At 28.5% G+C, this 16,713-nt stretch overlaps 1 protein-coding gene across 1 annotated transcript; it reads left to right on the top strand.

Annotated features, from left to right (window-relative positions):
- Positions 1-3,488: 3,488 nt before the first annotated feature.
- On the top strand, positions 3,489-5,244 carry LOC105777092 (U-box domain-containing protein 26). Its single transcript, XM_012600159.2, has one exon. The coding sequence runs from the start codon at positions 3,795-3,797 to the stop codon at positions 4,980-4,982; it is 1,188 nt and encodes a 395-aa protein (XP_012455613.1). The 5' UTR covers positions 3,489-3,794; the 3' UTR covers positions 4,983-5,244.
- The last annotated feature ends 11,469 nt before the right edge of the window (positions 5,245-16,713 follow it).

The raw sequence follows: 16,713 nt of genomic DNA on the forward strand, positions 1-16,713 counted from the left end.
TTAATTCAATGGTTTGAGGTCTAGTATATGTTGCAGATTCTTTGAAGCTAGTGTTAGCAGAATCGAACCAAACTAGTGTTAGCAACCCTGATCCAAAGCTAGTGTTAGCAGCCCGATAATGTCAACATATGTAATCAAATTAGTCCCATGTATCCAAGTTTAATTTACTAGGGTTCTCTAAGCGAAAACAAAAATGAAGACATGTAAATGGAATTATACATGTTTAAAGTTTTGAATATAAGATAGTTTATATATGTTATGTGATGGAAATTAAGCATCTATATGATTGTGATATCAACTTATGTTATGGAATTGAACTAAACATTGATGTGTTTATTGAATTGCATATAGAGTAATGTGATGCCAAATGAATTTTAATCTTAATTTCAATGTACTACATTTACCTAATTTTTGAAATGTTAAGGTAAGTTAAGTAATTTTCATATGGACTTACTAAGCATTTAAAAATGCTTACTCGTTATCTCCCTTTTCCATGTAGATATTTGGTTTAGACGAACGTTTCGATCGAATCGCTTTAGTGCTCACACTATCAAGCCATTTATTCAGTAGTCTTTTAATCGTTCTGGACTCGATTATGTGGCATGTATATAGGTTGGTTATGTATATGTGTTCATCTTGAATATTGATGATTTTGGACCTTAAATGGTGTTTAACTTGAATGGTTTTAAGTTGTGTATGAAAATGTGCATTTTGGCAATATGTTTAGCTATAGTTGAAACATATAAATGATCATATAGATATTAAAGTGGTTGAGTTGGATGATGTAATTGAGTAGTATCACAAGTTTGAATGGTTGATAATTTCATAGGTTGATATACCTTAGTAAAATGTCTAATTAATGTGTATTGGCTTGAATGATCTTGAGAATGGTTAAATGGATGCCTTGGTATATGTTTTGGATTGCTTTTGTATAGGTTTAAGTGTGCACTTATGCACCAAATTGGCTATTGATTTGATTTAACACGAAATAGGCAATAAATGATCAAAATTTACCAAAGACAGGGTCTTTGTCACGACGTGGAATATCCCTCGTCGCAACTTCGACTGATAGTTTGTGATGTCGCAACGTCATGTAATCTGACACCGTGACATGAAAAACTGTTTGGTGACGTCGCGACATAGAGATAGTGACATCATGGCGTTGAGCCCAAACTTTCAAAACCTTACATTTTGGTCCTAATTCGTGTTTGGGTCATTAGAAGAGCTTTCGTATGCTCAACTAAGGTTTGAATTTGATTGTGGATCATAATATCCATGTGTTTATGACATGATTGAATATTTGAAAGATTTATTTATGGTGAACTTGTTTTGACATTTTAAAAATGTTACAAAACTGTTCCTATTTGATCTCAGGTTGACTTTAAAGCATTCGTATGCTCATATAAGATTCAGGAAAGAATGTTCTTGTTATTCAAGGTTGTATTATTTTTGATTTCATGATTGATGATGTGAAATGATGTTTTTACTATGAACTTGTCAGTAATTGCTCCAACAATAAATGTGGCATCCTATTGCTCGGACCCGCAATCGGGTCGAGTAAGGGGTGTTACAGTCCATAAATGGATCTAAGCAGTTTGCAAATTTTATACTCATTTCCTTTAGCTATATATCCGGTGGGTTGTATCATATAAATGCTCTCTTGATTTTGTAAAGTAGAGCTCACCTTGATTTTGTATTTTCTTGTAAATTATTTTTTATTTATATTAGTCTTATGGTACAATGTGTTAGATTAGACTAGTCAATTGGACTAGTTGGACCGAAAATCAATCGAAATATCAGTTCGAAGAGTAACAAAAAATCGGTTGACTTGCAAATCATCATTAATCGTGTGTTCATTTTCCCCAAGTTGTGCTAGCAAAGTTGAGATATGAACTCTAAGTTGTTCATTTATATTAGTATTATGTTAATTAGATTTTAGTTATGCTAACAAAGTTGAGATATGAACCCTAAATTGTAGTCTATTGGCTGTGTTTTCATTTTCCCTAAAATTAAGTTGGGTTTGAATCATCATTGCACCCAAAAAAATTAAGATATTAAATTTTGTACATTCAAGTTTAAATCCTTAAATAGTGATTATTTTATTTTAAAATAAAATAAAATACTTATATAACTCTTATAATAGATTACTTTTATTTTAAAATTTAGGCCGTTTCATATTTTTTCAGTTAAGTTAATATTAGATTGACTTGTAACAATTCAATATTATATTTAACTAATAATATAAATAACTTTTGTTATAAATTTTTTATATATTCATATTATATTTATTCTTTTTCATGTGTATAGAAAATGGTACTTTTAATTATTTTATATCTATTATATCATATGTTAAAATATATTATAAATCTATATACTCTTCACAAATTTAAAATTTAATGTTTGTTTTTTCTTTTAGAATTTAGTCCTTCTACTTTTCATTTTCAAAATTCAAGCCCAATTATTAACATTGTTAAAAAAATTTTGTTACATTTGTTGATGTAACATTTTGAAATAAAAGAACCTCCCTTAGTAGTCATGTAACTAAAAATAATGTCATAATGAAGTTGAGTTTAACAAAATAATTTTAATAATATTAACGGTTAAGCTTGAATTTTAAAATTTAAAAAGTAGAAAAATTAAATTCCTAAAACTAAAAGTGTTACAAAGAGTACAAAAACTTAGGTATATTTTAACCCATATTGTATTGCATACAATATTATCGGGTTTTCGCTAGAGGTGTTCATAGGTCGGGTTGGGTTCGGGTCGAGCCTAAGTATGATACTTACACATTTTATGCTTGCCCAAGCTCGATCGGACCTGAAGTATGGACCTAAAATTTTGCTCAAGCTTACTCATATTTGTAAATGACTAACCCAAGCCTATTTTAAGTTCGCTTATATTATTTTTTAATTTTTAAAATATATATTTATTTTTATTTTTAGTATTTAATAAATTTATATATTTTTATTGATTATAATTTTTTATATAGTCATCTTAATTTTTTTAATGTTTACATTATAGGATCATATATTACTACATATTTAATATATAAAAATAATATAATATAAAATATTACAAACTTAAAAACAAGTCGATTTAGACTCGAATTTTGAATATTCAAACTCAAGCTCGAGCTCGATTCATATTTTAAATTAATCTAATGTTTTATTATCTAAATGATATAATATTTTTGTTGAAATGTTTTTGAATTTTGAGTTAACCTTCCTACGTGAGCGGGTATCCAAGCCATTATTAGATGTAGTTTTCGCCCAACCCAACCTTTAGATTTTTCAACCATTAACGTGAAAGACATGCAATTAACTAATTGTTTTCTTTAGTAAGCTAATTAGGTCATTTTGACTGCATTCAATAAAGATAATTAATATGAGGATTGGGCAAAGAGGATGGAAAGTTTTATGGGGCCCATCTCCCACAAATACAATTATTTGATGTCATTGGTTTCAGTCTGAGGGTATCCCTATTGTTTTGGCCCTAGGCCCTCACTGTTTCATCTCATTCTTCTCCTCACGTATCCCTTTCACAGTAACCTTTGAGTTTTGCTTTCTTTTTTGGTTCCAAGTGCCTTGTGGTATTTGTCTTTTAATACCCTCCCATCTTGCAATCTGCAAAAGAAATCAATTCTCACACACTTGCTTTTAAATTCTTTATTCCATTTCTTCAGCAATCAGCTCCCCAAGATTCTCAATTTAACAGATTCTATCATTTATTCTTTTGAAAATTGTTGTTGGAGAGTTCTGTTTGTTTGTTTTTTTTGGGGGGGGAAGGGTTCTTCCATGAAAGAAGCTCAAATGACAATCCCTCACTTATTTAGATGCCCAATCAGTTTGGATTTGTTCTCAGATCCTGTCACTCTCTCTACAGGCCAAACTTACGACCGATCAAGCATCGAAAAGTGGTTTGCTTTTGGTAATCTCACTTGCCCCGTTACAATGCAAAAGCTCCACGATCCATCCCTTGTTCCCAATCATAATCTTCGCCATTTGATTGAACAATGGCGTCAAATGGGTCATCACTTCCACCCTGAGTACTCCACGACCATCGACCCTTCACTCTACCTGAAGCGCAATCTTGAATCTCCCCATTCCACCTTACAAGACAAGCTTCAAACGCTGGAAAAAATCCGAGTTCTAATGGATAAAACTCCGTCTAAAACTCCCTTTCTGCTTCAAATAGGTTTCTTGCCTTTACTTTCACAACTACTTTTCGGAAAATTAGACCCTCAATTCTCCGGAAAGTATGCGGACTTTGAGGAGAAGTTGCTTTCCTGTATTCTGAAGTTGATCCCCTTCGGCGAATTCCAGTGTCTGAATATGCTTAAAGAAGCGTCCAAGTTGGAATCTTTCCTAGTTTTGTTTGAAAATGGGAGTGGCATGATGAAGCAAAATTTGTGTCGTCTTGTTGGGGCAATCTCATCATCCCCGGAAACCAGGGAACTTTGCGCAATGATAGGAAGAAACCACCGGTTTTTACAAGGAATTGATCATCTTATTCAGCAGAATTTCGAGACATCGGAGGCCGGAATCGAGGCCATTTCAGCATTGTGTTGCTTGGAATCAAACAGGGAAAGTTTGGTCCGAGAAGGCCTAATCAATGGCCTGATAACGTATATTTTGAACACGGAAACAAAGGAGAGAAGCTCCTCGGGAACAGCAATGAGAACACTGGAAGAACTTGTGGGGAGTGAGAGGTCAGGAAAAGAGGCCCTGATAAAGGATCCCAGAGGGGTTAAAGCAGTGGTTAAGATGGTTTTCAGGGTGTCGGATCATGGAGGGAGTGAAAGCGCTTTGAACTCATTGATAATGGTGTGTTATGAATCGTTGGAAGCAAGGGAAAAGGCAATAGGTGCTGGAGTGTTGACGCAGTTGCTGTTGCTGCTACAGAGCCAGTGTAGTTGTAGGATAAAATCAAAGGCAAGAACATTGCTCAAACTGTTGAGGTCCAAGTGGGACGAGGAGCAATAACATGTTTTTTAGGACAAATCATATCTGTTTGTCGGGTCTTACATTACATATGTTGTGTGTTGGATTCACTTCCCTCTATCACTTTGTTTCTGTGCAGCAAATATCAATTAAACCAAATTTAGCAGCTTAGTTTGTGTAATCACCAGTAAATGTTTGGGATTCAAATTCCGAAGTCTTCAATCCGTTAAAAAATCATATGTAAGCTTCTCAATCGATGAAAAATAGTGTCAATAATGGCATAATTATTGCATTAACAATTAAACTGATATTTCTTTGCCAATCTCAATTTTCCTATGTCTATCCAAAGCTTGGATTACCCATCTTTGAGTTAGAAGTTGTCTTTATCCAAATTTTGATATACTAGTTTGAATTAATTTTTAATGCTAAAATTATTTTTACTTATAAAATTATATACAAATATTAATATAGAATATTTAAATTGTTTTCTAGATAAGAAAATCAACTATAATTTCAAAAATTTGAATTACCATAGACTGAGCTTAATATAAAAATTTAATATTATAATATTTTTAATTTTAAAAAAAAAATAAAATTAATTATTACTATAATAATATTTATATTAAGCTTGATTCAATTTAATTTTATATAAAATAAAAATATTCATAAAAGAATTATTTTAGATATTGTCTTACACTTTTCAAAAGATAAATCATTTTTAACTGTAAATAATTTTCTATTGACCAAATTTTTTTTAAATAGACAAAAAATATTGTCATTTTCCATGAAACAAATGCGCCTGAAATTGTTGCAGAAGTTGAATCTTCTGAACCATAAAAATTGAAATTAGAAGGACAATCTGATTTGCTAGATAATTTGGTGTTGAAAGTAAGAATTTATTAGATCAATTCTATATCACTTATGACTAAGCGATATACTTATTTCTTTAAATGTTTATACCTTACCCAACTTGATAAGAAAAAGATACAATGTGTAATATAAGTAGATAAATAGATAGGTAAAAGTGGAAGGCAATGGAAGTAGGCTGAAACAGGTATGTATGGATGCGAATTCAATTTCCACATCATTTTTGTTATCCATAATCAAAGATATCTTTGCATTTCAGAGATGTCATATGCATATAATTCAATAAATCTACACGGGTTCTAATATAAAATATTTATCTATATTATTACTTAAATTTTTTATTCAAATTATTATTTTATAAATAAAATATTGTTTTAGAAATATTTTTGTGTTTTTATATTTTTATATAAACATATAATAAAATTTGAACCCAAAATAACATATTTTTTTATTACTTTAACTTTATAATTTCAACTAAAATTACATTTAATTTTTATAAGTTTATTACATAATTTTTTCATCCAAGATGTCATAATCTAATATACATATTTGCATATATAATACATAATATACATATATAATAAATAATAAATAATATCGAATCTGATTGCTTAAATAATTTTAACTATCTTAGACAGGATGCTACTATTTTAAGCAGTTGTTTGTAGGAAAAGCGGAATGAAAATTTGTAAACCTGCTTTATAATATAAACTAGGGGAAAAATTCGTACTTTTAACTTTTAGCAATTTTCACCTGATAAAAATAAATTAAGATTCAAAGTTTGAATCTTCTCCTTTGAAATAAAATTTCGGCACGCCTCCAGTGTGGCAAATATGCCTGACCGAACTCCTAATTTTTAACCGGGGCTCCATGGTTAAAGATTCTGTGACCTCAGTGGAAGGCCATTTTCATTCTACACCTTCCAATTTTCATATTTTTTTTATTATGTTTATAGTGAAAATTTAATGCACCAGTTTCATGTCTCATCATTAAATAAAATAAAAAATATTTATAGATAAATATTAATAACTGAATTTATTAATATTTATTTATAATAATTATAATTAATTAATATTTAATTATGTTTAAATAATTTTAAAAAATATGTTTAAATAAATTTATTAATATTCATTATAAATACTCTACTATTTTTTGTTTATTTAATGATGATGTGTTATGTTATTATTCACTAATAGTACATAAAACTCACACACCAACTGTAAATAAAATATTATCCATATGTTTATTATGCAATGTTTTAATATAAATATAATTTTGTCTTGATTTGTATGCAACGGTGATTAAAGTACTTGCAAACACTCGTTTAACATGGTTCAAATTGTACGACCCTCATCTCCCACCCAAATATTATAATAAAAAATATACATATAATTTTATTATTTTTAACTATTACTTAACACAAGTATAATATATGTTTATATTTATATTTATATTTATATCCATATGATTTTAATATAAGAGCATTCTTATCTAATTTACATCTCATTTATGTCTAAATTGCTAATAACAGTGAAAGATATTATACTTGTACGTGGGTTTAAATAAAATCTTTTAGGTTGTTTTAACTGTAACAATTTGAATCGAGCTACAACATTTGAATAGTATTTAATCTCATGATTAAATTAACTAATTTGGGTAGTTTCGGGACCATCATGCAAAATACTTTAGTAAAAAAAGTATCCACTTTGGAGATGGTGGCCACCATCTGTTTGATTAAAATCCACAAAGACGACATCAACACTATGTAAATTCTAATGGAAGGGGACATTCAAGTTTTGGTATATTCGGTGGTTCATTTTTCCGGTTTAACAAATCTACCCTACCAGACTGATTTTTCTGTCAGCACATTGTTTTGATTTTAATACAGTTTGGAAGCAAAATTCAGGCACTCCCAGAAAGAAAGAATCCAAAAAGAAGTGTACCTTTTGAGAAAAAAAAAAAAAGGACCCATAAAGGGCCTCAAGAGTCAATAATCAATTGGGGGGATGTTTAACTTTAATAATAAATGGTCCACTATTTCTGCTAGGAAGGGAATAACAAAAAGACATTTAAGAAGTTTCCCTTTTGCCCATATTCAAGGTGAAAGATTAACAGATTTGCACGTTTGCACCCGCTCAGTCCCACGCCTGCCTGTGCTAAACGACCGAATCAATCCACTTTTTGGGCAAAGGTCAAAGTTGGGTGCCTGTAATTTCAAGCACTAATAACAGCATCATCGCTGTTTATTATGCATCAGTATTTCTCGAGTCTTTTATCAAAATATTACAAAATAACAAATAAAAAAATTATCAAAATATCAAAATAATATAAACTTTTTTTATTTACCAAAATAATATAAAAAAAACAGTTAAAAAAAATACCCAAAGGAGGGCCTGGCAGAGGCGGCACCAATTGTTCATGTTTTGCCCATTTGTTCGTATTTTTTTCGGATTTTATTATTTTTAAAAAAATATTATTTTTTAATTTTTTAATTTTACATTATTTTTGTATATTATATTTGAAATGTATTAATTTAGTGTGTTTTTTAAATAAATTAAAAAAATTCTTATTTCGACCATTTGTTCGTATTTTTTCCGGATTTTATTACTTTCAATAAAATATATTATTTTCGTATTTTATTATTTTAATTATTTTAGTACATCATATTTGAAATGTATTAATTTACTGTGTTTTTAAATAAATTTAATAAAACCTTAAAAAACCCTTAAAAGTATGTAATAAAGGGTCAAATAAGAGTTTTTTAAATTTATTTAAAAACACAGTAAATTAATACATTTTAAACATAATGTACTAAAATAATGTAAAATAATAAAATTAGAAAATAGTATATTTTTAAAGTAATAAATTTCGAGAAAAAATACAAACAAAGGGTCGAAATAAGGGTTTTTTAATTTATTTAAAAACAGTAAATTAATACATTTCAAACATAATGTAATAAAATAATGTAAAATAATAAAATTAAAAATAGTATATTTTTTAAAGTAATAAACTCGGGAAAAAATACGAATAAAGGGCCAAAATAAGGGTTTTTTAAATTTATTTAAAAACACAGTAAATTAATACATTTCAAACATAATGTACTAAAATAATGTAAAATAATAAAATTAGAAAATAGTATATTTTTAAAGTAATAAACTCGGGAAAAAATACGAACAAATGGTCGAAATAAGGGTTTTTTAAATTTATTTAAAAATACAGTAAACTAATACATTTCTAACATGATGTACTAAAATAATTTAAAATAATTAAATACAAAATAATATATTTTTATTGAAAGTAATAAAATCTGAGAAAAAATACAAACAAAGGGCCGAAATAAGGTTTTTTTTAATTTATTTAAAAAACACACTAAATTAATACATTTCAAATCTAATGTACTAAAATAATGTAAAATAAAAAAATAAAGAATAGTATATTTTTTAAAAGTAATAAAATTCGGAAAAAAATACGAACAAAGAGCCAAAACACGAACAATTGGTGCCGTCTCTGCCACAGGCACCAAAGGTGCCGCCTGTGGCAGGCCCTCCTTCAGGTATGTTTTTTTTTAACTATTTTTTTGTATTATTTTGATAAATAAAAAAAAGTTTATATTATTTTTGATATTTTTTTGTAATATTTTGATAAAATACCCGTATTTCTCAATTTTAAAATTGAGTAAATTAAATTTAAAAAAAATTAATTCTTGTTGTCAGTTTCAAAATAAGCAATTAAAGATAAATAATCACAATGTTAATATTTTCTATTAAATATAAATGACTTTGATTGGTGTACTAACAAGTATCAGTCTTAATTTAATAATTTTATCCAATAAAATTTGTGTAAATATGTAAATATTCAGCCGAATTTATTGAACTTTTAGAATTAAGGGCAAAATGACAAAATATGAAAACATTGAATGCTAAATTTATTATTGTAGCCATCAACATCATTTACAATTGAAGAAAAACATTAACATTGTAATTAATTGTCTTTAATTGCTCAATTTAAAATTAATAAAGATTGAATTGCTTTATTTTTTTTAAAAGAGACCAATTTACTAAATTTTAAAATTGAAATAGACTAATTTTTTTTGTCCAGAATGATCAAGGACGAGAGAAATAAAAAAAAGGTTATATGGTGGACATTGAGATAAAAGAATTATGAGGCAAAATATATTTTATTAAGTATAAAATGAGAAAAAAAAATCCTAAAGATCTCTACGCCCTGACCAAAAATTCCCTAAAACCATAGATTAGCTAGTAAAAATGTCTCCCACCGCAAAAGTCAAGGGAGAGAAATTGGTCGGAAGAAAAAGTAAATGGAGTGGGGGCAATGCAATTTCAACATTTAACACCATCTCAAATTAATTAATTTCAACATTTAAAATGTGACCTTTAATAAATTTTAATCCCATATTATGTGTTCTTTTAATTAAAAACAAAGTCATCTAGATTATTAAGGTTGCAACACTTCTAACATTTCTAATCAAACATTCATTGCACCATTGCCATCAACAGTGTATCACACAGGTTTCACAGCTGGAAATCACATTTGATACCCTTGATGTAAAAACAATACTGTATTAAATAATACTCAAGTTTGAAATAATAAACGACAGAATAAATTATATTTCATCAACGTATATTTGATTGTTGAAAATTTTGACATATCTTATTATTTTTCGTATCATATGTTTGTTATGTGTTAAAATATGTGTTATATGTTAATATATCATATTATTTTATCTTTTAGAATAATATTTGATGCATCGTTAGTTCATAAGTCTTATGCACAATCAATAAATAATAACATAATACATCATTATTAAAATTAAACAAAATGTGAAAAACTTGTAAATAAATACTAATAATTTTATTTAAACATGATTAAACATTAATCGTAACTATTACTAACTATCGGATTTAAGATATTGATTTTAAGGGTATAAGGTCTAGAACATGCGGTCTTAGGTTTAAAGTCTAGGATTTAAAGTTTTAGCATTTATTTATAATTAATTATAATTTAATTATGTTTAAATAAAGTTATTATATTTATTTATAAGTTCTCCACTATTTTTTATTTTATTTAAGAATGAGATGTCATGTTATTATTCACCAATAATACATAAAACTTATGTATTAATAGTACATCAAATATTCACCCTATTTTCTATCTTTTTCCCTCCTTTTAGCATTTGTTTTCTTTTCTTGGGATTCATTAAAAGTGATATATATAGATTTTACCGAATTAAAAACAAAAACAACTTGAATTACATACCTTATAAGATTTCATCAAATTATTAAAATGACTCATAATTTTGACCAAAATTTCATACAATTTGATTAAAAAAGCTCACTCTATATAAAAAAATTTCTAAAAATAATAATTTCAACAATTTTTACATGGGTCGAACTCGAATTATGCAACAAACACAAACAAAAATTGAGAAAATTGGACACAAATATTTACGTGAAAAAGCCCCTCCGAAGAGGATAAAAACCTATGAGTAAAGAAAACTTCACTAAAACGAAAAAACTGGAAAGAGGAGTACAAGATAGAGAAACAAATAAACCTTGAACCCAGAATACAATGATTCCCTGAAATCCCCACAAACTATCTAGGGTTGCTAAAAGACCTATTTACAGGATGAATTTCGTGTACAAATATTACTAAAACATCCCTAGAATAATCAGAGTTAGACTGAAATATATAATAGAGTTTAACTAGGAGAAGAAACCCAATTGAGGCTTCCTTTGGATTCAAACACAACACAGTGCGTTGAAAATATTTACCTTGATTTTCAATCTCATTGCACCACAGTGAATTGCTTGGCTGTTTGGATGTCTTGCTTCCAAGACAAGTGAGACATTTCACAGACCAACAAACTTTATCTCCATTGGTGCTAAAAGCTCCAATCGACTTCAAAGATGTTGAGATGTCTAAGCCTTATCTCCACTCTTGCCTTGACCGACAAAAATACCCATACTTTAATTTATTATTTTACCATTTTATCCTTAGATGTTAAACTAATTTCTTTCCCAATCTTATTTGTTTTAGATTTGGGAACAAAACAACGCTTTCTCCCTCGTTCTTGTTGGTTTCTCCTTGTTCTTGCTGGTTTGTCTCTCGCTTTTTCTTTGGTTTCTCCCTCATTTTTTGCTTTGTTCTTGGTTGTGGGAGCTTAGGATATTCTGTTTCTTCAATCAGACTAACAAGTTAGAGATATCTTGCGTTTTTTCCCTCTATTTTCTCATGCTCAACATTTACCCTTTTTCTTAATTAACAAGGAAGTCTACATTAATTAGTGCACTCTCGGATAGTAATCAGATAGTGATGCAAGGTATATTTATTCTTTAAAAGCTTTTCCTCTAAGTTAAATTCTTTGTTAAAAGAAAAGGTTGGATGTTTTACCTAATTGGAGGCAATGGCTTTGTGCGATTGTTTGCAACATTGGATGGTTGATTAAAAGTGTTGTTCTTCCTTGTGGTGAGATGGTTTGTTGTCACTCACTGTTATTATTGTTGTTATTGTTATTGCTTTTCTTTTGAGTAGTCTGGTTCTAAATGATATACTGACCTTATCCCATAGGTAGCAACATTTTATCTTTTGATCTTTGGACCTATCATTTAGCATGCTTTACACACTATTTAGTAATATTATTACTAACTATAATTTTAAGTCATACACAATGAAACTACCTAAACATCTAAACTCAAAAACATTATAACTTAAAGCTTGTAGGGCACAAACCGAATTTCCAAGGCTTTTAACACTTTCTTAAGCAAAAAAAAAAAACACAAACAAATGCATGTAATTATTCCCGATAACGATCAAATTATACAGTAGATTCAAAGTTAGAACAGAAAAAAGTGAAAGGAACTCAAAAATAGTACCTCAAAGGAACTAGTATAGGAGTCAAATGGAGTCTCCCCTGCTTCAATAGCATCAGTCCGCATTCAATATATATATATATATATATATATATATATATATCCCTGACTATATATAAACAAAGAGCACAAGACAAGTAATTAAACAGATCAAAAACTGCAAACAAGCTATAAATGATAAAAATTGCAAACCAATCAAACTAGGAAGAAGGAGATTTAATTCATTGACCTGAAATCCAACTGTCTTCTCAAAGGTAGTAATCTTATGCACAAATCCAAAAGCTGAAAATACTTGCATTATTAAGTCCTTTAGAAAGATGAATGGAAAATAAATCAAGTAAAAGGACTCCAAAAAGTCATTACAACCTATAAATTCCACTAACAAATCTGCCAGAAAATAAGGAATGGAGATAATTTCAACATACTAGGTCTTAAGCATCAAGACAGAAATAACAAAACATATTAACAGAATACACCTTAACAATTGCAGTGATGCATTTCATATTTTCTAATGATGTTAACAAAAATTATAGAACATGTAAAATCTATGATTTTGTCAAGTACTAGAATGAAGTAAAGCATAAAAGAAAAGGATGAAAAATTGACCTATATGTGCTAAAAATCCTCAAATCTTAAAAAAAAGATACACTTCAGTGCTCAAATTTCAATTTTATCAAGTATTATGTGATAAATAACGTGCCATCTTACGAGTAAAAATCGATACAATCACTATTCTTTTAAGGGTAAAGCATAAAGCTTTAGTCGCTTCAAGTAAATTGAAGCGAAGTAAACTACAAATGCAGGAACTATGAAGATTATCGTTGTAGATTACATTGTTCCCTAAGAAAAATAAATCTTGTTCTCTAGTAGAATAGTATCAATGAAAATTACTAGCTTACTTCCCAAAAGCGATATAGTTGTCAGATCTTAGAGAAAAACATTTAGATTGTAACAATTAGTCCCTTAAACCATTGCTACGTGATTTCACAACTACATTAACAACTACAAATAGTGTTTAATTCCAAAATGGAAAGAGATAAGTACAACCGCATGAGCAATGTATGAACATAGGGTTTTTCATCTTCACAGGCTATTATTGATTAGCCACTCATTCAATCTTGAATAATAGGCATCAGCAAGCAAAAACTAATGCTAATAACATTAATGTACGGCTACTAAATCAGGAATCAGGAGTACCCATGCCCAACACTAGCACCTCACTTAAAGTTGCCATGGAATCAGAGGTTGTTTGGTACCATGGCTTCAGCTGAGCGCCAACACAAACTAAGGCACTCAATTAGAGATCTTTAACTTACTTGTCCACAGTTACTAAATAAGCCAGCAAGTTGTTCTTCAGTGATCTAAAAAACCACCATTTATCAAATATAACCAACGACTACACCAAAACAGGCTTTTAGCGGCGTTTGGACAAAAAGCGCCACTAAAAATTGAGCATTAGCGGCGCTTTTATAAAAACGCCGCTAAAGGTAGAGCATTAGCGGTGCTTTTTAGAAAACGCCGCTAAAAATAAGCATTAGCGGCGTTTTTTGAAAAGCGCCGCAAAAAGCCTAAGCCCAACGACACCGTTTTCTGAGTTTTTGGGGCCTTTAGAGGCGTTTTTGAAGAAGCGCCGCTAATGCTCGGGCCTTTAGCGGCGTTTTTGGAGAAGTGCCGCTAATGCTCGGGCCTTTAGCGGCGTTTTCGAATAAGCGCCGCTAATGCTCGGGCCTTTAGCGGCATTTTTTAAGAAGTGCCGCTGATGCTTGGATCTTTAGCGGCGTTTTTGAAAAAGCGCCGCTAATAATAAAATCTAAAACCATTTCAATTATCTCATTCTTTGATATATCTCAAGTAATGTTTCAATTATATTTTTTTATTATAAGTTGAAAATTTTGATATTTCGTTGTATTTATTATATATTGATCAAATTTACATTTAAAAGATAACAAATAATATTGTTTAATACAAAATGTTTTTATTAAAGAGAAGTCCTAACTCCTAACTATTTATTATTATTTTTCAATCACAGTTTATTTAAACTACTTTACTAGAAAAGTATATTAAATTATGAGTAAAATAAAATATCATAAAAATTAAATTGATAGTTCGATTAAATAAATCAAATAAAGTAATATAAAACACCAAATATGGTGATAAATAATATTATATATTGATAATTTTATTACCAAAAATAATTTTATATTTAGTTAATCAAACATGAACACAACAATGACCTAATAGTACCTACTCAATAGTAAGAACTGAAAATGAATGAAAAGGGACAAATGAAATTAGAGTATTAATTTTAAGTATTAATTTCAAATATAATTGTAAAAATACGATAGTATTAATTTTAAAATATTTAATTTAATTATCATTATAGTTTAGGGTTTAATATATATGGTTTAGAGTATATATATGGTTAATTTAGGATTTAGGGTCAGTTTAAAAGTTACAATTTTAAGGTTTATAGATTATGAAATTAGGGATTATGGATTAGGGATTAGGGATTCTAATTTAAGGGTTGTCATTTAAGGTTTATGTGTTAGGGGCTAGGGGTTAGGGGTTAGGGGATAGATGTTAAGATCAGTTATGGATTTAGGGTTTATGGATTTAAGGGTTAGGTTTAGATTAATTAGTGGGTTTTAATTTATATATTAAATAATGTTTAGGGGTTAGGGATTCTGGGTCGGGTTAGGGTTTAGGGATTAGGGATTCTGGGTTGGGTTAGGGTTTAGAATTTAGATTAATTAGTGTTTTTTAATTTATATATTAAATAAAGTTTAGGGGTTAGGAGTTTGGGGTTAAGAATTAGTGATTCAGGGTTTAGAGATTCGGGGTCAGGGTTAAGGTTTAAGGTTTAGATTAATTAGTATTTTTTTATTTATATACTAAATAAGTTCTTATATAATTGTAAAAGAGATAATAATAAATTGTAAAGATTATTAATTTAAAATTGATGATATGCAATATACAATAATTGAATATAAAAAATTATAAAATATACGAGCTTTGGCGGCGTTTATAGCAAAAACGCCGCTAATATGTATTAGAATTTTTCAAAACGGTGTCGTTTCATTACAAGAATTTAATTTATTAGTGACGTTTCTTCTGTAAACGCCGGAAAAGGTGACATTAGCGGTGTTTATGACTAAAAAATATTTAATCTAAACCATTTGATATATTTAAATATTAGATTTAAAAAAATTAATAAAAAATGTAACAAATTGATACGGATAGGTAACTATCTATTTTGGATATATAGGACCAAATTATGACAAATAAAAATAAAATACAAAAACTAAAATCATTCCACATCGAACATGTAGCAAAATAATTATATTTTAGTTAGGAAGAAATATCTCTAATAAAATAGAGATTAGATCGAAAATGAATAATATAAAATCATTATTAACGTCTCAATCTTTAATATAAATTTGATATGTGATAGATTAATTGCTTACATTGGATAATTCTAACTTAATAATTAATTACAGCCATTTAATCTTTTCCTTCTTATTAAAATATACGATATTTATTTTAAGAGTACTTAATTTTTTTATAAAAAATTCAATTTATAAAAAATAATAATAAATGAAATAAAAAATTCAATTTAACTAATAATTTTTAACAGACAAAATAAAAGATTTTTAGCAAAAGATAAGCAATAGCGGCATTTTTATAAAAAACGCCACAAAAAATAATTTTACTTAAAAAAAATAGCGCCCTCTTAGCATAGCAAAATAGTGTCGCTTTATTCTAAATAAAATAATTTTTTGCGGCGTTTTTATGAAAAACGCCGCAAAAGTTAATCAATAGCGACGTTTTTTTAAAAAACGCCACAAAAAATAATTTTATTTTAAAAAATAGCGCCATTTTATATAGCAAAACAGCGTCGTTTTATTCCAAATAAAATAATTTTTTACGGCGTTTTTGATAAAAACGTCAATAGATAAGCAATAGCGACGTTTTCATATAAAACGCCACAAAAAAATTACTTTTAAAAAAATAGCGCT

Source organism: Gossypium raimondii, chromosome 10, assembly GCF_025698545.1.
Source record: "Gossypium raimondii isolate GPD5lz chromosome 10, ASM2569854v1, whole genome shotgun sequence".
Classification (NCBI taxonomy): Eukaryota; Viridiplantae; Streptophyta; class Magnoliopsida; order Malvales; family Malvaceae; genus Gossypium; species Gossypium raimondii.